The following is a 23230-nucleotide window of genomic DNA, read 5'->3' on the forward strand; positions in this document are numbered from 1 at the left end:
AAACTGAAGTAAGAGGCAAAGAATTCGACAGCCTAAAGGAGCGTGGTGAAATCCGGCTGGAATGCTGCTTCACAAGTATCAAGACAGACGCTGTTACCAGCGCGTCGCGGTACACAGCGACTGGTACTTGTTTGAGGTCCCGCAACCAATGACGAATTTATACCGTTATCACACCGGCGGTGTGGATAGCGATCGAGTTCGCCTTCTACACAAACACTTTCAGTCATGATTTCACAAGGTACAGATCCCGTTGATCGCGGTTGTAGGCTGTCATTGGCACCTTCATCCCGAGTGACCTCAAAGTACTCGATCCGTGTTGTTGGACCCTGCAGCAGCGACCATTCTTGATTTCGATAGGAAAGTTGGATCCGGATCGGGCTTGGCGATCGGAAGTGCTCGTGTAGCACCGGTAATAAAGAATGACCGAAAGGCAAAGCGATTAAAGCCGCCACTGCCCTCCTCTCTCCACAAAGATCGCGGAGTGAAGTTGTCCCGCAGTACGATCCGCATACCTTTGACTAAAGGTCTACCTTAGTATATGCCTTTGCTGAATCGCTCAAGTGCTTGCAACTTCTTACTACAGAAAAATCACCGATCAAGGCGCACGTCCGAAGAGAGCACCTGTCAAACAGACACGAGAAGCACATCTGATTATCAGGAACGTCCTAGTCGGATCCTCCGGATTATTTTTTACAACCAGGGGCTCCTTAACCTAAAGCCAATACACGGGACACGGGCGTTTTGGCATTTAGCGCAGATCGTAATGCTGCCGCCGATGCCGGGATTAGATCCCACGACCTCGGGCTTTGCAGTGCGATACCATAGGCAGTAAGCCACGGTAGCGGGTAAAGCACGATGAAGTAGAGCTGCGGGTGATATTCTCGTGTTCACGAGCGTACTGTCATTATTCAGCTACAAGACGACGCAACGACGCTACCACGAATAATAGCAAGGAATAAGAAAACGACAAACTCTGATATTGCGCTTTACTTTATTCTGCGGACAGCGGTTATCCATGCCTGCCTACGTCTCATTTCATACCACTTACCCGGGAATCTGTAGAACCTATCAGGCAGCGCAGGCCCCGGATGAGCTTGCCACTGTTGTGCCACCAGCACGCCATATTACCAGCGTCCTTGGCTAGTCAGCCGCCGTGCGGTCGCACCGGCTGTCGCGAAAAAAACGGCGGGAAGAGGTGCTGGTTTGAAAACGTGTAATCGCAAGCGCTTGGCTGCACCGGCACGCTGTTACATGGTGACGCGCCCCTCCGCTAGACCAAGGAGTGGCGCTGGCGTCAACGTTGAGGTTGGGAGAGCTATTGGAGGCGAGGACTTACGCAGTCGCCATCTGTCGGAAGAGCCTCCCTTTCGTAGTATGAGGGACCGTGGCGCGCTCCTCATAGGAATAGCTTACGGCGCTGAACAAGAATGCCGCGCAGCAGCCCTTCTTGAGATTTCTGTAAGTACTATCAAGACGAGGGAAGTTTTTTACTGTGAAAACAACAATCTTTGGAGAACTGAAAGCACAGAATCGCTTACAGACGCTATCTCTTTACCGAATATGTACAGTGAACGTCACTGCGCGCGGTCGCCGCGATGGAGTCTCCCGAACCGGCTTCTTGCGTGAAAGGTAGGCAAACGCTGAGAGCAAACTATGTGAATAATGTTCTTATGGTGGGCTGTCTGTATAACCGAATGGAGCATAACAAACTGAAGCCTCAATGCAGCCATTGCACGGGTTCGCAGCGACCGACTGCGTGTCTGCATGCATTTCCGCGCAGAAGGTTTCGCTTTCGCTGCGAGCGCGTTTTCGCATCGTGCCGCGTGCTTTAGGCAGCAGCATATGAGCACTTGACAGCACGCAAGCCACCAGTGTTACGAGGAAACTATCAGAGCTGTGCAAAAATAATTTCCTTATATCTACGGACTATTTTCCGCTGCTTCTTTTTCGTAATTCAGTACATTCATAACATACACATTACCATGTGTGATGCCTTTTTTTAATGTGCTTCTTACCGCTTCTTTCCATGCCATCAACTTGATAGAATCTAGCATCAAAAACTTCATAGACCAAATAAAGCGTCATGACATTAGCCGAGCAGCGGGCGCGGGCTAGCGAATCAGTGCGTGTTTTGTGCTACTCACCGAACATCGCAGTCCCGACGCTATAGGAGAAATCTTCCTCGCGTTTGTGCTTGCTGCATACCCGAGTTGTGCCCGATGACTCTTTGCCAGTTTTTTCGTGAGCCGAGCTTCACACAGCTTCTTGTCCAGCGGCTGCGTGTGAATAAGGCTGACACCAGGCTCCGTTGCGGACGGCCGGTACTGTGGCACCGAGCAGTAGCCTATCATGCTGCACGCCTCCAAAGCAGCGAAAAACTATTATAGTGTCTGGCAGATACACAAGGTGGGAAAACCCCGCCACTTAATTAGGACCGCAGTGCAGGTGGGACTTGAAACTTTGCTTTTCAGTTCGCTTCAACGCTTCCGAAGCAGCCGACGCGGCCGCTGTGTCCACGTAATCCCTCATGCCACGTCGCGCTGATGGTGGCGCAAACTTTTCCACTGGTGGAGCTCGCGCCCAATAGCTTTCGTTTTTACAGCGGAGCTCTATATGGCTAGCCGATTCATTCGTCCGTCCGTCGCCTGTACGCCGAAAGCTCCTCCGCCACAACCCCATCCGCATGCACGAAAAGAAAAAAAAGAAATATAGGGTCACGACTGGCTGCGTCAGTAGTGACGTCGTTGCTCTCCGTCTCAGTCGAGCGCGCGCGCAGCAGTTCATCTTCGACTATTAAATGGGTAGGCCGTGCGTCATAACTACTCCTAGGAGCAGGCAGACTTCGCTCAACAAGGCCTCGAGCGGGACCAGGAATGAGCTCGTCTACGCCGTGTCGATGCTGCAATCGGCCTACAAGAATTGCGTCGTGCAGCCTGGTGCCAGCAGCAACTGCGCACCGAGGACCCGGCAGCCTACCAAGCCTTCGTTTAATGAACCATGGGGAATAACCCAGTCATAAACGGCGGGGCCGCGCGTTTCAGCTTCGCTGGTAAACCATCCGTACGCAGTGCTTGGGCGGTGATTTTTGATGTATCAACAGCTAATTTTTGTACTTTACCTAATGCCTGTTGTTAATATTGTTATCAGCATTATTTGGAAACTTCCGCTATCTTGCTGTGTGTTTATTTCTCCATATCTGACCTCTTTGACGCTAGCTTAGGTCCTATAACTCCCTGGACTATGGGTAATCGGGCTGCTGTGTTGAGGGAAACGGTTGAAGGAACCAACCGCCGGGTCTTGGTTCGCTGGGTATTTTACACTGGCTATGTGCTTGCTGGCTTCAGTGACTGTCTTTGACGGCAACGTGGGACCCTGTGTGCATGTGCCAGTGTCTATGTGCCGATCTTACGGAGCATTTTGACGCCATTTCGGCTCACTGGTGATGTGACACTCCTTAAGTGCTGATTTTCAGTGAAAAAAAGAATCTTTGAAAATTCTCCGTTGGTGGGCGTATTCAATTTCCGTTATATACTCAATCTTGACTGACTATGCACTGATACACGCGTCACATAAGACTTTCACACATGACGCAGTGCGTCGTGAGGGAAGCATGCGAGAGGTGCAAAGCCGATTCATACAACACGCATTTCCGTGGTGGATATGCGGTTTATCGTCACATTGCTTCAGTGATACTCGCATTAACGTTGATAGTCATCCTATAATTGTTTCTGCGGGAATATTTTCGTCTCGCGAGTCTCCAAAGCACATGAAAATAATTACATATATGTATGCCTAAGGCGTAGATGGCATTGTCGGGGTGCATATTGTGGCTCGTTCATTTACATTGAATCATTTTCTTTACCCATTAACCAAAATACCTTTTTTTTTCATAAAGCGCAATATTGCATATCTTTTTATGTTTTAGGACAAATTAATCCATACGTGGTTCTTATCGGTGGACTTCCAACTCTTCCTGGTCTCGCTTGTGACATTGCTGATTTTCAGAGGGTAAGTTGGCATACTCAACATCGTTTTTTATTGTCCTGTTTTGTTTGAAGGTTGAATCAGCTGTTTGAATTTCTAGCTAAATGTATTTTTTCAATGTTTGTTCAACTAATATTACAACTCATGTGGAAGATCCCGATGAATTCATTGACTTTTATGCTGTACTTTCTCTGTGAATATAAAATAAATAATTACAGTTTGAGTGATAATAAATAAGAAATAATTTCGAGGATCTTAGGTTCTTTAACGTGACCTATTGTACGGTAGGCGAGCGTTCTTGCATTTCGCCCCTATTTAAATAGCGGCCGTTGGGGCCGCCATCGAACCGGTGACCTCGACCACAATACAGCTACGTCAGAGCCACTCAGATACCGCGGCTGACAGCGGCGTTGCTATGCCGTTGTGCGTCTGAGCACGAGGTTGCGGGAGCGATTCGTAGCTGCGGCGGCGCCGCAATCGACGGGGCGAAATGCGAGAAACATTCGTTTGCTTTGATTTATTTCATGTTAGGAAAAAACAGGTTCCCGAATTAAATTAGTGTAGACCGTCTCTTACTACAGGGTTACTCATAGTCGACTGGGTGAATCTTGCACGTTTAATGCAACGATTAAACATCACTATCTCACTAGAAAAAAAAAAAAAAAAGATGAGACACACTCGATATAGAGCATTCATGAGAGAATAGAACGAATACATCACTTAATGACAACGTATTTTACGCACGGCGAGCTGCACTGTCAATTATATTTTGAAAGATAACGTGAAATTGAAGTAATAACATGGCCACGCACGCTGCCCAATACAGTTTAGTCACGGATTAAGCAGCTGCGTGCAACGATAATTCGCCGAAGGTTGACGTCATCCGCTTGAACATTAACGATAGACATTGCGCGAACCTTGTACGTCAAGAAACCGGTCATACGTCACCTTTTTTTTTTTTCCAGACGGAAGCATGCGGCTCTGGCAGCTTTAGCCATGCTTTCTCTCCTAAGCTGTGCCATCGCAACATGGACCGTGGCCAGACTGAATCTGTCACCATTCGTTATTTTTCCCTCCCCGAATTTCTCGTGAGTACTTCGACGAAAATGTTTCTTTAAAATATACGGCGATGACTCATTGCCGAAGATCATTTTGAAATAATTGAATAGTACTTATGGTGTTACCTATTGTTGCCCTAATTGTATATTGGTCGTTGCTGACGAGTGTTGCGTTGCAAGGACGACTGGCTTAGGCATGCGCGCAGCTTTCTTTTTAACACAATAATTAAATAAAAGCTATTACATATATTACCACACCGCATTCTCGCTTCACACATGGCTCCCAATTTTGCACCTACCCTCCACGCTGCAGTAACGTTAGCAGCCAATTGACAGGTCCGTTTACCATGCTTCAAGAGGCGTTCGAAGGGATGTCATTCCTGAGCGAAGCAGTCTAAGAACGGGAGGCAAACATGTTTTTCACTCGTGACAAGGCTTGAACGCTTTCTCGGCAAAGGGTCCTTGTCGCCTCACTTCGAGCGAAAATTCAATTGCTACGGGTCGAGCTAGGACGGCACTTCGTAAACGTAAATTATTTCCCCCTACTGTTTCAAAGGTGACCCTGCCTGCAAATAACCATTGCCCATAACAATCTGGACATGTTTTAATGAACTCGCCTACCCTGAATGCCCTGCCGGCGAGGTGTGTCGGTCGGAAGTCTATTGCGAAGAGAAAAAAGATTAGAAGTTCTGCCTCAATCGCTGCTTCTAGTGATTCGGAGCGAAGTATTCAGAAAGTCCTAAGCATCCAAACGAGTTTTTTTTGTTTTGTGTATGTGTGTCGAAGCCCTTTCCCATAACCACCCCTGCACACCCAACGCATCACCACAAATCTGACAGCGTTAATTTTTGCCTTCCGGTGCGTCCAAACAAAGCACGAATTCTTTTTTCTTTTCTCGCGGTTGTTGACGACGCTGGTTGCAAGCGCCTGGACGACCTGCCTGTATGGCCGATGGGTTGCCTTCTCAAGCTGTTTCATTTTCAGGTGCTCCAAGATATACGCCAATCTACTGAGATCAATAAAGTGAGACAAAGTGTGACATTTCCATATCTTATTATCAGAACGCTAAGGGCTATGCACCGAGGCAGCCGAACGAATTGCAAACATTGTTTTCTCTTATTACCCAAGTGTTGAGCTATCTGCAACCTTATTGGGCAGTGATATTTTGCTTTTGATCAGTTCCCGGTTTAACCACAATGTATCTAAGAAAACGGGGCAGTACCCTAATTGCTCGTTGACAGCTCCCATAAATGTGTTTATACACTCTATCATGAAAACTACAGGAATACATACGCGTCTAGAGATATGTCCGGTGCGTAGAAAAAACTATTATTTAAAGGTTATTAAGTAAGTCTTTAATTCGCTCTTATCATTTTTGGTGAGGTCATCACATGCATTCAATATTTCGTGACAATGCATTTTAAGCACCAAGTGCTTATTATTGGTGATTGAACACATATTGTCTTTAAAGCAGGTGTAGGCAGGGAAGCCTATTCCCACTACAATTTTTCATAGCAAACAAATGCTCCTCGTTGTTAGGTTTTCTAACTTTAAATCCCTTTGGACACATAACTGACAACTGGCGTAGTAATGTTATACACTTGCGCTGTATATCTACAGAATGTAACATCATCATCATCATCATCATCATCATCATCATCAGCCTGGTTATGCCCACTGCAGGGCAAAGGCCTCTCCCATACTTCTCCAACTACCCCGGTCATGTACTAATTGTGACCATGTTGTCCCTGCAAACTTCTTAATCTCATCCGCCCACCTAACTTTCTGCCGCCCTCTGCTACGCTTTCCTTCCCTTGGAATCCATTCCGTAACTCTTGTCAATGTAACATTGTCATACTCTAACATCTCCCTTATTGGTCCCCGCAAGTTTCAGCGCCCGCTCAAGATACCGCGTCTTTGTCGGTCTTGCACCGAAATGGTAAAGAAGTAGTCAGTAAGTTCCTCCGCATTGGTTTCAACTTTGGTGATTGTGTTGGCCTATTCAGGTTTTCCTTTACAGTTGAATTGTCTAGTAAATGAGATGCAATGGTGTTTAATTAAGGATGTCCAACGCCAGATCAACAGCAGCCTAGTAGCAGCAAACAGCCCGAGCTCTCTTGCAAATCACAGCACCGGTCGTCGTCTCCGAGCGGCTATCGGAAATACGAGGCGCGTCCGCTTCATTACATTGGCCCTGGGTGTGAAACGGAGCCATCCTGGCGGCTCAGGGAGCACGGAAGATGAGGTCCTCGAAATAAGGCTACAGCCAGCTAACATGCAATGTCTCGCGAGCTCGTCAACGAAGGGTGTGACGGGCTCAACGATATATCTCACAGGGTAGGAGGAATCGATGATGCGCTATGAACCATGGTACTGTGCATGTAGTTTAGAAGAAAGGCCGGACATGTCAGGCGGTATCCATAGCCAAACAAGGGAACCTGCAGAGAATGTGGGCGTGGCCTGATGACTATCGCGTCTTGTCTTCTGACGCCCCTGATCCTCGCTGGTCCACGAACGAGCCAGTTGGCGGCAATCTTCAGCGTATCGGGCGACTTCTGAATTAGTCGTGCACTCGGAAGCGTCAGGTCGGTAGGGCAGGATAGTATCCAGAGGACACGAAGGCTTGCGCCCATACGGGAAAAAAAGGTGAAAAACCAGTGGTCGCTTGTGTTGTGGTGTTGTAAGCGAAAGTGACGAACGGGAGTACGGTGTCGAAATTGGTGTGGTCGGATGAGTCGTACATCCTCAACGTGTCATCGAGTGTCCGGTTGAAGCGCTCCACGAGACAGTTCGTTTGGGGCTGATACGCGGTCGACTTCCGGTGAATGATCTGGCACTCGCGCAAAAAGCATTGCATCGCTTCTGTCAAGAAGACACGGCCCCTATCGCTGAGTAGTTCTCGAGGAGCACCGTGGCAAAGGACAAAGTTGCGAAGAATGAACACGGCGATGTCGCGCGCGGTAGTGGTGGGAAAAGCCGTGGTCTCGGCGTAGCGCGTCAGGTGGTCGACGCCAACAATAATCCAGCGGTTTCCACATCAGATGTATGGGAGCGGGCCATAGAGGTCGATGCCCACGCGGTCGAATGGTCGAGCAGGGTTCGGTAACGGCTAAAGTGCGTCAGTAGGGCGCAGTGGTAGACTTTTTCTTTGTTGGCAGGCGGTGCATGATCGAACGTACTGCTGCACGAACCGATACATTCCATGCCAGTAATATCGGTGACGCAGCCTTGTGAACGTTTTGAGGATGCCAGCGTGGGCGCTTTGAGGGTCAGCATGGAAGTACGCGCACATATCGGAGCGCATATGACGAGGCACAGCCAGAAGCCATTTCCAACCATCAGGCATGTAGTTGCGGTGGTAGATGGTGTTGTCTCGCACGGCAAAGTGGGCTGCTTGACGGCATAGCGTCCTCGTTGAAGGAACGACCGATGGAGCGACGAGGTAGTCGAGCAGCAGGCCAAGACCGCACCAAGGCCGACACCACTGGCGTCGGTATGAACCTCTCTCGGCGCAGTTGGGTCGTAAGACGAAGAATGGACAGCGAAATCAGCAAAACTTGTCAAAGGCTTCATCGCATGCTGATGACCACGTGGAAATACCTTTGCTGGCGGTAAGTACCGTCGACAAGGGTGCGATAATAAAGGCGAAGTTCCGCATGAAGCGTCGAAAATAAGAGCAGAGGCCTATAAAACTTCGCAGGGCCTTTATAGATGTGGGCTTCGGAAACTCGGTGACTACGCGAGGCTTGTCGGGATCAGGAAGGATGCCGTCTTTCGAGACCAATTGACCTAATACAGTTAATCTTCGGGCAGTGAAACAGCACTTCTTGCGGATGAGCTGCAGGCCAGCTGAAGTGAGACAGGTCAGGATGTCATGTAGACGGGTGAGATGTGTCAGAACATCCTACGAGAAAGCAACTATGTCATTTAGGCAACATAAACAAGTCTTCCGCTTACGTCCACGAAGGATGGTATCAATCATGCGCTCGAATGTAGCGAGAGCATTGCAGCGCCCGAAAGGCATAACGTTAAACTCATACAGGCCATCGGTAATGATGAAAGCTGTCTTTGGGCGGTCAGCATCAGCCATGACAACCTGCCAACAGCCAGAGCCGAGATTTAGAGACGAGAAGTATTCGGCACCTTGCAGACAGTCACGAGCATCGTCGATCCGAGGCAGTGAGTAGATGTCTTTTCTTGTAATCCTGTTTAGGCAGCGATAATCAATACAAAACCTAATGGTGCCATTTTTTTGCGGACTAGAACGACAGGTGACGACCAAAGACTTTGGGAAGGCTGAATGATGCCGCGCTGCAGCTTGTCGTCCACTTGTTCTGTGATAACTCGGCGCCTTTCTGCGGAAACGCGATACGCACGTCGTCGCAAGGGGGCATGGGATCCGGTGTCAAAGCAAGAGTGACACTTGCCGTGTGACCCAAGGATGGTTCGTTGCAGTCGAACGAAAAACGAGCTCGTTCAGTAGAGTAAGAAGTTGAGTGCGATTAGACGGCGAAAGGTCTGCGGCGATGGTGTTGTCAAAAACTGCTGAAGGCGGTGTGGATGAGAGGGAAGTTATGGCGTCCAGATGCAAATGCGTGCCGTCATCGTGAGCGTCAAGGTCTTCAATACACGGGACAGCTTGCACGAATCTTAAGGTCTCACCCCGCACTACGGTCATGCGGCACCGGTGCGGATTACACATGGGTATCAAAGCGGATTACAACCTAACAGTGAGGACGGCAAACGGGAAAAATAAGTCCTTGCGGTGAGCAAGCATGTCAAATGGCGTAAACGCCACAGTTCAGTCTGGCACACCAGTACACGACATGGTCACAAGCACAGACGTCTCCGGAGGTATATTAGTGTCATCATCAACAAACGCTTTGCGAACACTGAGGTCGGCGCCTACCCATGGCGCGTCACATAGCGGTGAAAGGGTCACTTGCGCGCGAGAACAACCGATGATGACCCAAAGACGTGACAGGAAGTCCCACCCGAGCATGAGATCATCAGAACAGGAGGGCAACACAAAAACACGATAATGTACAAATTGTCTTGGATGACTACACGAGCGGTGCATACAGCTGTAGAATGAATGCGTTGCGCGCTAGCAGTGCAGAGTGCCATGCGAGATGGAGAGGTTGTGACTTTTTTCAGCTTGCGACAAATATTTTGATGGATGACGGAAATGGCGGCCCCGGTATTGATAAGCGCTTGGGCGGATGCTCCGTCGACATGGACGTCTGTGACATCCTGCGGTGAAAATTGAGGCCTTAGAAAGTTTAATGACCCTGCAGTCCGTGCCTCCGGAATTGAGCTATTCAGTTTGCCTCGGCAGTAGGTGGCCGACGACGCATAGGTTACAGCGACTGTCGAAGTGGAGAAGGAGAACGGTGACTGTCTGAACGGCGCTCGCGATCGAAGGGTCTCAGCGGCGATTCAGCGGCATCTTGGCAGCGTATCCCGGCGGAATGTTGTGGCGCGTAGGCAAACTGGTTGAAGGCGTCACGGTGCGAGGTCTTTTTACGACGACAAAAGCGCGCAACGTGACCACCATCCACTGGCGAAGCAACTAGGCCTGCTTTCTGGCGTGCGCCACATGTCGGCTCGACGAAGAAGCTAGTGTGACTATCCTGGAATGGGGAGATGGGGAACCTGGTGCTTTTGTAGTGGGACGGAATATGACGGTAGAGGTGGCCGTGGGAAAGCGGCAGCATAGTTGAGCGGCGGAGGTGTGACCCGCGACGGGTACTGGGCACAAGAGAGCGGTGCCGTCGGAGATGCGAATGGCGGCGGGTAGTCAACAGAGGAGAGCGGTGGCGACACAGGAGCTGGTGGGCGAACTGGGGCAAGTACGTCAGATATTTGGGCACGGATGGCTTGTTGCACGGCCGGAGACAGTGTTGGGGTAGGCTTGTGGGTGGGAGGGAGCAGCGACAGCTGGCGGGACACTTCCTCGCGAATGAAATTCTTGAGCTGAAGAACGAGGAGCAGAAGGATCGGTATGGCCAGCGCCAATTGCAATGGCCGAGACCGAATCAGCCTGTGGGACGTTTTGGCGGGCGATGTTACGTTGGCGGCGCAATTCGTCGGAACTCTGACACAGGTTGTAGAGCACGGTGACGCTGGTTGTACTCTTGGCCAGCAGTATTTGAAACGCGTCGTCCTATACCCTTCAGAATATGGTTGATCTTCCCGTGCTCCGCCGTCGTTGGTTAACACGGCTGCAAAGATCCAAGATGTCCTCAATATAGCTGGTGAAAGTCTCGCCCGGTTGCTGAGCTCGGTGGCACAGACGCTGTTCGGGGCGTAGCTTGTGGACAGCGGGGCGGCCAAACACTTCGGTGAAATGTGTCTTCAATGCGGACCAACTCGAAATGTCAGATTCGTTATTCTTAAACCATAGATTTGTGACGTCAGCAAGGTAGAATATGACGTTATTCAGTTTAGACTGGTCGCCTCACTTATTGTAAGCGCTTACACGTTCATAGGAGGATAGCAAGTCTTCGACGTCATGATATCCGGTCCCACAAAAGATGGCCATGTCGCGCTGACAGAGAACGCCGGCGCAAGTGACAGGGGCAGCCATGTGTACAGTCGGTGCGGAGGTCGCATCATTCATGGTGTCGGTGGGCAGCGCACGATTGAGGAGCTCTTGTGTGACTTGAGATTTTCCAGCAACCTCCACCAAATTTACCGCTGTTTAATTAAAGCTGAGAATCACCAGATCAACAGCAGCCTAGCAGCAGCGAACAGCCCGAGCTCTCTTGGAAATCACAGCACGGGTCGTCATCGTCGTCTCCGAGCTCCTATGGGAAACACGAGGCGCGTCCGCTTCATTTCAGAGACATTAATGAAGAGGTCCATCAGTTCACCGAGATCGCTCTGAATGGAATGCATGACAATATCCGCCCAGCAATAGCCCAAGTGATGTTAAGGTCTCTATCGATACTATGCGTGGCTAAGGTCTGCTCCAAAGCGAAAAAAACGTGCCCAGAGAAAAGCCAGGAGTCGCTAGCCTAACAAATGAATAGATTTCCGCCTTTTGCGTTCTCTCAGAAAACACGTACACAAGCTGGATCCAAAGTAATTGCACCGATTCTTCAGCAAAAACAATCTTTTACACAATTCGGGTTTTTCTGTAAGAAAAGCGCTATGATTTCTGCCAGGTACTATTTTCAGAACTAATAAGCCTAAAATTCACGTCGACATTGAGGGTCTTCGCATCGTAGAAATTTTCAAGAAAATAATTCCTTGAGTTAGACATGCCCGTTCAAATAGATTCCAGGTTTAACTTACGACAAACCCCTTGGTTTGGTTACGCTGTGCGAGACACGGCGTCGTAGAACTTTCGCTCTAATAAAAGAAGGAAGACAAGGACGGTTTGACGAGGTCGCTATTTGTTCTTCGGCAGCCTATGAGGTAACTGTGGAGTGATGATAACCTAAGAGCGAATCTGGTTCAGCGAATTAAACTTTAGGCATATCGACGATTGAATTTCAGATCTTCATACCATTAGTTTATTCATCTGAGGACGTTGCCAGAGCTCGCTGAGATCAAGAACTTTGACAAACTGGGTCATTTCTGCATTGCACAGAGGTCTGCTCTTTACTTCGCTAAACTTGTCACATTGTGCCTTTCGGCAGGACTTGTTCGCTGAGATTTTTAATTTAACACTCAATTGCAACTTTCCTCCCGCCGTAAGCACGTGTCATTTATTTTTTGACGTTTCTTGCAGGCGAATGATGAGCACGGTTAATGCATACTACGTCCGACCTTTTTATCACGCTGTATGCTACTTTAGTGGCTGTATGACGTGTCTCATCGTAGCTGACTTCGCGGAACGCAAGATTTCCAAGGTACGTTTCTGAATTTACTCTTGGGTTAGCGATGGTTGAGCGTCCAAGCTGTAACAAATGCGGACTTGTTACCAATGATGCCAGGCGCCTTTATTTTTCTGCTGACGAGAGCGGCGCAGGTAAAGCATGGAAGCAAAAAGCGAATAGCTTTCTTTCGCTCTTTCGCCCGCTTTTGTGGTGGTCTTTGGTCGGTGGTGATCGAAAATTTTCATCGACGCACAATCTTGTTTGGTAATGAATATGATAATTTACAATCTTAAATCTCGAAGGTGAGCAGGCAAACTAAATGTATCACTATAGCAACGAGTCCTAGCTCAGAAATTATTTATTGTGACAGCAGGGGCTTTCTGGTCTCCCTTCAACGCGCGCGACGTTGCCCGAAGCTTCTCGAATTCTGTGCAATGTCCCTCAAGCGTAAGCGTTTCCGACAGCAAAACGACAACCCCGACTGAAACGACGTGGTTGTCATGTCTAGGATGATTGTACAAAGATGACGTTGACATGGCGACGACTTCCCACTAACTATCGAGTGCTGACCGTCTCATACCCCTGTCACACGGGCACCCGCGAACTCCGTTGAGCATGAAACTCCCTAATGGAGATTGACGGTAATGGAGTTGCGGCCGTGCTACACGGCACAGCGCGAGCTTTCGACAGCCGCCGCACGGGGTACAAACGGCGCTGCTGCGCTTACTTCCGCGTGCAACTGTTCACATATACGGTCGCCGTTAAAGTAATCTATGTTCATTTTTTTAACGCAGTGTGTAATAATATAAAATCACAGCGAGAAACTTTGCGGTACGTTACCGCAAGACTTTTGTTGTCCAAACATAGCGAAGTTGCAAGCGATGCTGGCCACACTGCGCTCTTGCTTTCGTGCGTGGGCAGAGCGGGTCACGTTGTTGGGTCGGTGCGCTTCGAGTTGTGATTCCGCTGTGTAATCGCGCGTGTCTGTGTGTTCGCGGTGCGCCGGGATCGCTCATGGTGCGTGTCACCCGGAGAATTTTACCCGTACGGCTTGAACGATACGTGCGGCTCCCGTGCATATAAAAACAAACGAAATGGCGGAACGACGTTTCCCAATGCAGCGTGGCGAAGTATTGGTGTAGAGAGTACAGGTGCTGATGCCCTTAAAAACAAATTAAAACTTCATTATGTGGCATATATCCCAAAGCAAAAAAAAATAATAATGCTAAAATTTGTAAATGAACCAGTTACGACGATTTTACTAGCGTAGTTTTCTGCAGAACTGTAGCTGCCTGTGAACGAGAGTACTCCATCCAACCGTAATGGTCATTGCCGAACTCCCTTCGCCCAAAATCTCCATTTAACTTCCTTGGCGCAAGGGAGACCGTGTGACACGGAGCGCAACTCCATTGGCGTAAAGACGAAGGAGTTCAACGGAGTTCGCGGGTGCCCGTGTGACAGGGGTATCAATCGCAGTATCCGCGTGAAAAACGTCAAGACTATGTGTCCGAAACATCTGATGCACGCAACCGACTGGAATGCGGGAACGTATGTTCTACTGTCGCTTCTGAAGTCAATGTTGCCTCTGTTACGAAATGTCGCCCCTGTATCTGATGACACCTCGGTATCAGTGAGTGGGCTAAATTCAGGTTCCTTGAGCTGTCAGCCCACTATGCCGAGAGAAAGCGTGTTTTAATGTCGGCTGAACGTATGAGACACCCCTGTCTGCATTTTCACATAAATGAGAACCTGCGTGTCATGCTTCAAGTGCGGATATTTTTAAATCACCGAGAAGCCAGCACGTGACTAGCTAAAGAGGAGAACTGAGGAAAATCTTCTGGCGTCTCATCTGCAGCTCACCTGCCACTCGCTATTGTATTTGTTGCCCTACGGTTCCCTAAAAACATCTACGAAGACATTGAAAGGATTATGGCGTAACAAATATTTATTTTAAGGACCACAGCCTAGAGGTCCTAACTGTAGGCAAAAAAAGAAAGAAAACGAAGTTTAACCGGGAAACGTGGAACCTGAATGAGAGACTACTTACGGATGAAATACTTATTGAAGGCGAAGCGAATAACATAGAAAAAGTACTTCCCGGAGACCACAAAAGCACTTTGCAATGAGGGAATATGTTAAGAATGAATTTAGACAAACACTATAGAATTAGCCTACGTGTTATGTAAGAGCAAAAACTGAAATAAAACAACCTATAATCAGAACCAGACTTCCTTCTTCAAATCGAGGGTGACCAGCCCCAGAACTTTAGCGACAAAATAAGGAACGTGGGAGGGAAGCTAGAGAGATAATATATAAGCATCACGGCGCCGTGATTCACGCGCGTGCTGAACGAATATGGTTGGAAGAACCGTCTACGAAGTGTGCTCCATGAGACGAAAAAGGTACGCTGCACGAAATGAAATTAAGTAAATTGGATACCAAGACAAAGTTACGCAGGACCAGAAGACAATGGCGAAAGCTTTTGTCGAATCCTATCCAGCCTTGACAGCACTAATGTGCAAGTAGAAAATTGTTTGGAGGGCACTTTGTAGAGCCCACCGACACCGCAAGGAGGCGCATTTTGTTCGGCGATCTCAGCCGGAGGCTTTTTTGCCATTGATGCATTTTGTTTGGACGATGCACAGAAGGAAAGATTTGAAGCCCCCATCACTATTTCAGAAATAGAGGTGGCTATACAGGAACTCAACATGGCGAAGTCCCAGGACCTGAAGGAATTGGTGCCGCCTATTACAAACTATTTAGGAGTGAAGTGTCAGGGCTATTACGTTTTGTCCTAATGAAATCTTACTAACAAAAATGTTGCCGCCATCTTTCCGCGGAAGCCGTAGTATTCCAATTCCGAAATTCCATGACCCTCTTAAACTTCTGTCAGAACATGCTGTCGGCCAATTAGTATTACAAATCTTAACTAGAAGATTTTAATGAAGGTATTAGCTGAAAAATCGCAAACAGCTACTGGTCTTCTTGTTGGCCATCCCCTAGCTTGCGGTATAAAAGACGCACTATATTAATGTAAATATGTGTGGCGCAAAGCCTCCTTGAATCTTGTGATGATGATGACGGGCGTGTTGCTATGCCTCAGCTGAATTTAGAGGAGGCTTTCAATAGTATAAAACACGAAATATTATTTTACATTATTGACCACGTGAATGTTGTGGGTGTTTTACTTCAAAGGGGGAAAATGGTGCGTTGCAAACGCTTAGCAAACATCATTATTCACAAACGGGTTAATGGGAGCATCAAAGTCCACTCACTCTGCGCTTAGGGATGTCTGATTTCTTCTTTATTATTCGCGGCGTATCCAGAACCATGTTTACATGGCCTGAGAAATGAAAATATAGGCGGGCAGAGGCATTCTTCAATGGAAGTAAAGATTCGTTTTTATGTTGACAGCGTTGCTGATATTCTACACTTACTAGGAAAATGTCCAACAGGTTGTTCAAGTCAAGAAATAATTTTGTACGGAGACCGGTAGTGCAATAAGCTGGAAGGAATGCTTAGGGTCCTGGCAAGGAAGCTGGGAAATGTTTCCGGAAACCTTTCAAAATATTCAGTGGACTGTTAGACCCGCAAAATACTTGGGCGTCCGGCTGGCGCGCCGTCGAAACACACACACACACACACACACACACACACACACACACACACACACACACACACACACACGAGCACTGGGATGCTGAGCGCGTGCCCGAGCAAACGCGAAAGTAGGGCGGACACTACCCATCCATGTATGCCCGCGCCACAACATGTAATGCCTTGCTGCAGCGTAGTTTACCTTCTGCAAGTACTGTGCGTGTCGCAAGTAAATGCGCAAACGGCACCCAGACTTTTTCAGAGTATGTGCGGGGTTCGACTTGGTAGCGAAGTCAAAACAATTTGTTTCGTTCAGTCATAAGGGGCGGATTAGGTTTATACCACTTATTGCTAAAGCAGATGGTAACTATATTTGTTTTGGTGAAAGACCAGGGCAAGGATTTCTTGAGAACACTTGTTCAAACAAGACTGTGTGAAGTGCAACCGCATTATGCCATTTATGCAAATGCCATGAGTCCACCAAATCTGCATGGTTTTTTCATAAGGTTGTTGCGTCTTTCAGTACCTTGTGCGTGCAATTTTCTTTAGAATATTTGAGTGGATAATAGACGCACGAAATTTATAAATTAAAAGCTCTGGATCAAGAACAGACATCGTAGTTTTGTAAACGATATTCGTTAGATCATTCAAAGCGGACAAATTCGATATGTCAATTTATATATTTCGGGAATTTATTACGTTGTTTAGAGGGGCTGTGCAAAAGCGGGATTTTCCTATTACCAATTTTTTGTAGATTCATGCGTAACGCATGGATTTTGTCCGCTTTAGATGTACTATCAGATGCAACATACAGAATTGTGATATCATTCTTCCTTGCTGAGGTGGAGAAGTGTAAACATGATAGTTTCACTTTGTGAAAATTTTCGATATTTGTAATTTTTTTATAAAGAATTGACGACCGAAATAAAAATTTGAAACCAGATCTTAATTTTTATTTCAAATGCAACAAACCTCGTCAAATTTGGTGCAATGGTTGCCAAGAAAAACGAACTCTCCTTTTACATGTATTTAGATAGGAGCACCGGTGCTAAAGCTTCCTCTTAAAAGTGGAACGCGATAGCATTCAAGGATCCGTGACTGCTGCTACCGCTTCCCGACAACTGCAGCTTATGTAACCGTAATGTTTACTGGGAAACGTTGTCGGCGAATGCTGTGCCCGACGGCGAGCTTTCCCGTTGAAACCCGGCCCCTTGCGTAGGCTTTGATTGCCTACATCATCATCATCATCATCAGCCTAGTTACGCCCACTGCAGGGCAAAGGCCTCTCCCATACTTCTCCAACTACCCCGGTCATGTACTAATTGTGGCCATGTTGTCCCTGCAAACGTCTTAATGTCATCTGCCCACCTAACTTTCTGCCGCCCCCTGCTGCGCTTCCCTTCCCTTGGAATCCAGTCCGTAGCTCTTAGTGACCATCGGTTATCTTCCCTCCTCATTACATGTCCGGCCCATGCCCATTTCTTTTTCTTGATTTCAACTAAGATGTCGTTTACCCGCGTTTGTTGCCTCACCCAATCTGCTCTTTTCTTATCCCTTAGCGTTACACCCATCATTCTTCTTTCCATAGCTCGTTGCGTCGTCCTCAATTTCAGCAGAACCCTTTTCGTAAGCCTCCAGGTTTCTGCCCCATATGTGAGTACTGGTAACACACAGCTGTTGTACACTTTCCTTTTGAGGGATAGTGGCAACCTACTGTTCATGATTTGAGAATGCCTGCCAAACGCACCCCAACCCATTCTTATTCTTCTGGTTATTTCAGTCTCATGATCCGGATCCGTGGTCACTACCTGCCCTAAGTAGATGTATTCCCTTACCACTTCCAGTGTTTCGCTACCTATCGTAAACTGCTGTTCTCTTCCGAGACTGTTAAACAGTACTTTAGTTTTCTGCAGATTAATTTTCAGACCCACCCTTCTGCTTTGCCTCTCCAGGTCAGTGAGCATGCATTGCAATTGGTCTCCTGAGTTACTAAGCAAGGCAATATCATCAGCGAATCGCAAGTTGCTAAGGTATTCTACATCAACTTTTATCCCCAATTCTTCCCACTCCAGGCCTCTGAATACCTCCTGTAAACATGCTGTGAATAGCATTGGAGATATCGTATCTCCCTGTCTGACGCCTTTCTTTATAGGGATTTTGTTGCTTTCTTTGTGCAGGACTACGGTGGCTGTGGAGCCGCTATAGATATCTTCCAGTATTTTTACATATGGCTCCTCTACACCCTGATTCCGTAATGCCTCCATGACTGCTGAGGTTTCGACTGAATCAAACGCTTTCTCGTAATCAATGAAAGCTATATATAAGGGTTGGTTATATTCTGCACATTTCTCTATCACTTGATTGATAGTGTGAATATGGTCTATTGTTGAGTAGCCTTTACGGAATCCTGCCTGGTCCTTTGGTTGACAGAAGTCTAAGGTGTTCCTGATTCTATTTGCGATTACCTTAGTAAATACTTTGTAGGCAACGGACAGTAAGCTGATCGGTCTATAATTTTTCAAGTCTTTGGCGTCCCCTTTCTTATGGATTAGGATTATGTTAGCGTTCTCCAAGATTCCGGTACGCTCGAGGTTATGAGGCATTGCGTATACAGGGTGGCCAGTTTCTCTAGAACAATCTGACCACCATCCTTCAACAAATCTGCTGTTACCTGATCCTCCCCAGCTGCCTTCCCCCTTTGCATAGCTCCTAAGGCTTTCTTTACTTCTTCTGGCGTTACCTGTGGGATTTCGAATTCCTCTAGGCTATTCTCTCTTCCACTATCGTCGTGGGTGCCACTGGTACTGTATAAATCTCTATAGAACTCCTCAGCCACTTGAACTATCTCATCCATATTAGTAACGATATTGCCGGCTTTGTCTCTTAACGCACACATCTGATTCTTGCCTATTCCAAGTTTCTTCTTCACTGTTTTTAGGCTTCCTCCGTTCCTGAGAGCCTGTTCAATTCTATCCATATTATAGTTCCTGATGTCCGCTGTCTTACGCTTGTTGATTAACTTAGAAAGTTCTGCCAATTCTATTCTAGCTGTAGGATTAGAGGCTTTCATACATTGGCGTTTCTTGATCAGATCTTTCGTCTCCTGCGATAGCTTACTGGTTTTTTGTCTAACGGCGTTACCACCAACTTCTATTGCGCACTCCTTAATGATGCCCATGAGGTTGTCGTTCATTGCTTCAACACTAAGGTCCTCTTCCTGAGTTAAAGCCGAATACCTGTTCTGTAGTTTGATCCGGAATTCCTCTAGTTTCCCTCTTACCGCTAACTCATTGATTGGCTTCTTGTGTACCAGTTTCTTTCGTTCCCTCCTCAAGTCTAGGCTAATTCGAGTTCTTACCATCCTGTGGTCACTGCAGCGTACCTTGCCGAGCACGTCTACATCTTGAATGATGCCAGGGTTCGTGCAGAGTGTGAAGTCGATTTCATTTCTAGTCTCACCATTCGGGCTCCTCCACGTCCACTTTCGGCTAACCCGCTTGCGGAAAAAGGTATTCATTATCCGCATATTATTCTGTTCTGCAAACTCTACTAATAATTCTCCTCTGCTATTCCTAGAGCCTATGCCATATTCCCCCACTGACTTGTCTCCAGCCTGCTTCTTGCCTACCCTGGCATTGAAGTCGCCCATCAGTATAGTGTATTTTGTTTTGACTTTACTCATCGCCGATTCTACGTCTTCATAAAAGCTTTCGACTTCCTGGTCATCATGACTAGATGTAGGAGCGTAGACCTGTACAACCTTCATTTTGTACCTCTTATTAAGTTTCACAACAAGACATGCCACCCTCTCGTTAATGCTATAGAATTCCTGTATGTTACCAGCTATTTCCTTATTAATCAGGAATCCGACTCCTAGTTCTCGTCTCTCCGCTAAGCCCCGGTAACACAGTACATGCCCGCTTTTTAGCACTGTATATGCTTCTTTTGTCCTCCTAACCTCACTGAGCCCTATTATATCCCATTTACTACCCTCTAATTCCTCCAATAACACTGCTAGACTCGCCTCACTAGATAGCGTTCTAACGTTAAACGTTGCCAGGTTCAGATTCCAATGGCGGCCTGTCCGGAGCCAGGTATTCTTAGCACCCTCTGCAGCGTCACAGATCTGACCGCCGCCGTGGTCAGTTGCTTCGCGGCTGCTGGGGACTGAGGGCCGGGGTTCGATTGCTGTATTCATATAGGAGGTTGTGGCCAAGTACTGCACCAGGGTGGCCAATCCTGCTCTGGTGAGAGAGTGCGTTACCGGTTCCGGTCACCGGGATCAGGCCGCACTCCAGGCCTGTTTGTGCAATTTTCTCAACACACGGTTTTTTTTTTGTATTTTCCGGTGGAGAATAGCGCGGCACCGGGATTTGAATCACGGTCATCTTGCACTGGAGACGGATACTCTACCGTCCCCGTAGGAGTTAAATTAAAAATTAATTTATGGGGTTGTACGTGACAAAACCACTTTCTGATTATGCACGCCGTAGTGGAGGACTCCGAAAATTTCGACCACCTGGGGTTCTTTAACGTGCACCTAATTCTAAGTACACGGGTGTTTTCGCATTTCGCCCCCATCGAAATGCGGCCGCCGTGGTCGGGTTCCGATCCCGCGACCTCGTGCTCAGCAGTCTAACACCATAACCACTGAGCAACCACGGCGGGTCCCGCAGGAGTTGTACGCCTCATTTAACCTACAGTGGTGCCCTATTTGGTCAGTCCAGGTGGACCAATCTGAGCTCGGTTATACCGCATGGATGGCACTCGGCTACAGAACCTGGTATTTATGACCTGCACATGTGAGTGTGAGGCCATACATATTTGAAGATATATATCGTTCTTTTTTTTTTTTTAGGAGGGTTCCCGTACAGTGATAAAATAAAGGAAAAGACATTAAAAGAAAGAAAAAAAAAGAAAAAGGGGCGAAAAAAAAAAGGAACATAACAGGTGATTTGAACTCGTGACCCTTCGATGTTGCCCGGAAAGATAGCTCAGTCGGTTGGTTCGTCAGGCCCCAGGCTACTTTCAAGCGCCACAGCTCCTGCTCCAAGCCTCACACTTACGTGGAAAGAGACTCATGTTGTCCGCGATAGCAGGTTTTTGGATTCCGAGTGGTTGGAAGGCATACTTTCTAGGAAAAATGGCCGCTCGAGGAGAAGAGCGAACTCGAGCGGCTTTAGAGGCTAGGAAAACTGCCTTAAAATATTTAGACTTGAGGGAAAGCTTCGTTAACAAACTATAACACGGCAATCAGCACTCGAATACGACGAGAGAAATTACTGAGACGTGGAAAATTCCCTTGAAAAAAAATCTCGTTTGCGAGACAAATGCTTGTATGTATTGAACCTCTTAAAAGATGAGGGGGGGGGGGGGGGAATATGCGCTCACCGAGAGGGCATCTTCAGCACCGTTTACTTAAATATGCAATGCAGATAAATGGAGGCGGCTGGCGTTTATTCCGGAAGCGGTCCAAAGGTAGCCCGCTGAACATCGTCGTCCTCTTTCTTTAACCTCCATATTTTTGTCATTCTCGCGCCTTCCGCCCCTTTTACCCTTTGTTACGAGAGCTCGTGACGTTTCCCCGTTGGCAGACGAAGCCCACCGGGCAAGTCAGTCAGTCGCTCGTGGATTGTAAGGCTTCAAGCGGGCAACGTGTGTGACTTCGGTTTTGGCCGAGTGTCGTCCACTGTTTGTGAGGCGTGCAATGCGATAGTTGACCTCGATGAGGTGTTTGAGTACAACGTGAGGTCCAGCATAGCGGGCTAAGAACTTCTGGCAGAAGCCGCGCTTCCGTAATGGCGTCCAGAGCCACACAAGGTCACCAGGATCAAAATATACATGTGGGCGACGGCCGTCGTAGCGGATCTTTGATCGGTCCTGCGAAGCCAGGTTGGTAGCCGAGAAAGGCGTCGCGCGCCTTCTGCTCGACAGAGGATCTTGGTAATAGAGTCATTGTCATGAGCGAAGTAAGGAAACATGGTGTCGAGCGTGTAGCGAGGCGGACGAGCATAAAGAAGAAATAATGGTGAGTAACCAGTTGTCTCGTGTCTTGCGGTGTTGAATGCATAGGTGACAGAAGGCAAGACACTGTCCCAGTTCTTATGTGCGGAATCGACATACATTGATAGCATGTTGGCAAGCGTTCTGTTTGTACGTTCAACCAGACCACTAGTTTGTGGGTGGCATGGCGCCGACTGCCGGAAGCTAGCTGAACACAGACGAAGGGCCTCTTCAACAACGTCTGCGGTAAATTGTCTCCCACGATCGCTGATTATAATGCGAGGAGGCCCATGTCAGAGAATGAAGGTATATAATAGAAAAAGAGAGACTTCTGCTGTTGTGGCCGATGGCAGCGCTGCTGTCTCACAATAACTGATCAGGTGGTCTACACACACAATAATCCAAAGATAGCCGTTGGAGGATCGCGGGAAGGGCCCAGGAGATTTATACGAACTTGTTCGAAAGGGGCGCTGGAAGGCGGAACTGGAAGGCGGGGGTCGCTTGTAACGCTGGCATTCGGTGTAGCTGGTGACGTACCGCTCTATCGCGACGCATCTTGGGCCAGTAAAAGCGCTCTTGAGCACGGTAGAGCGTTCTTGGAGAGCCAAGATGGCCAGAAGTTGGATCGTCATGCATGGCGCATAGTACTTGAATGCGGAGGCCCTTTGGAACAACTAAAAGGTAGTGCGCGCCAGTGGTCGCGTAGCTATTATACAGGACGCCGTCACGTAGGCGAAAACGGCTATTTCCTGAAGGCTCGTG

The 23230-nt window shown here is 47.9% G+C and overlaps 1 protein-coding gene across 2 annotated transcripts in view; it reads left to right on the forward strand.

Annotated features, from left to right (window-relative positions):
* Window positions 1–23230, forward strand: part of LOC126541546 (nose resistant to fluoxetine protein 6-like) — a 63136-nt gene that overhangs the window by 23439 nt on the left and 16467 nt on the right. For both annotated transcript variants that reach the window (XM_050188354.2, XM_055075888.1), the window contains exons 6-8: window positions 3926–4008; window positions 4950–5072; window positions 12781–12901. In XM_050188354.2, coding sequence (XP_050044311.2) covers window positions 3926–4008; window positions 4950–5072; window positions 12781–12901 — 327 coding nt within the window. The remainder of the gene's footprint in view (window positions 1–3925; window positions 4009–4949; window positions 5073–12780; window positions 12902–23230) is intronic.

The sequence above is a fragment of the Dermacentor andersoni genome, chromosome 3, assembly GCF_023375885.2.
Source record: "Dermacentor andersoni chromosome 3, qqDerAnde1_hic_scaffold, whole genome shotgun sequence".
In the NCBI taxonomy this organism is placed as follows: Eukaryota; Metazoa; Arthropoda; class Arachnida; order Ixodida; family Ixodidae; genus Dermacentor; species Dermacentor andersoni.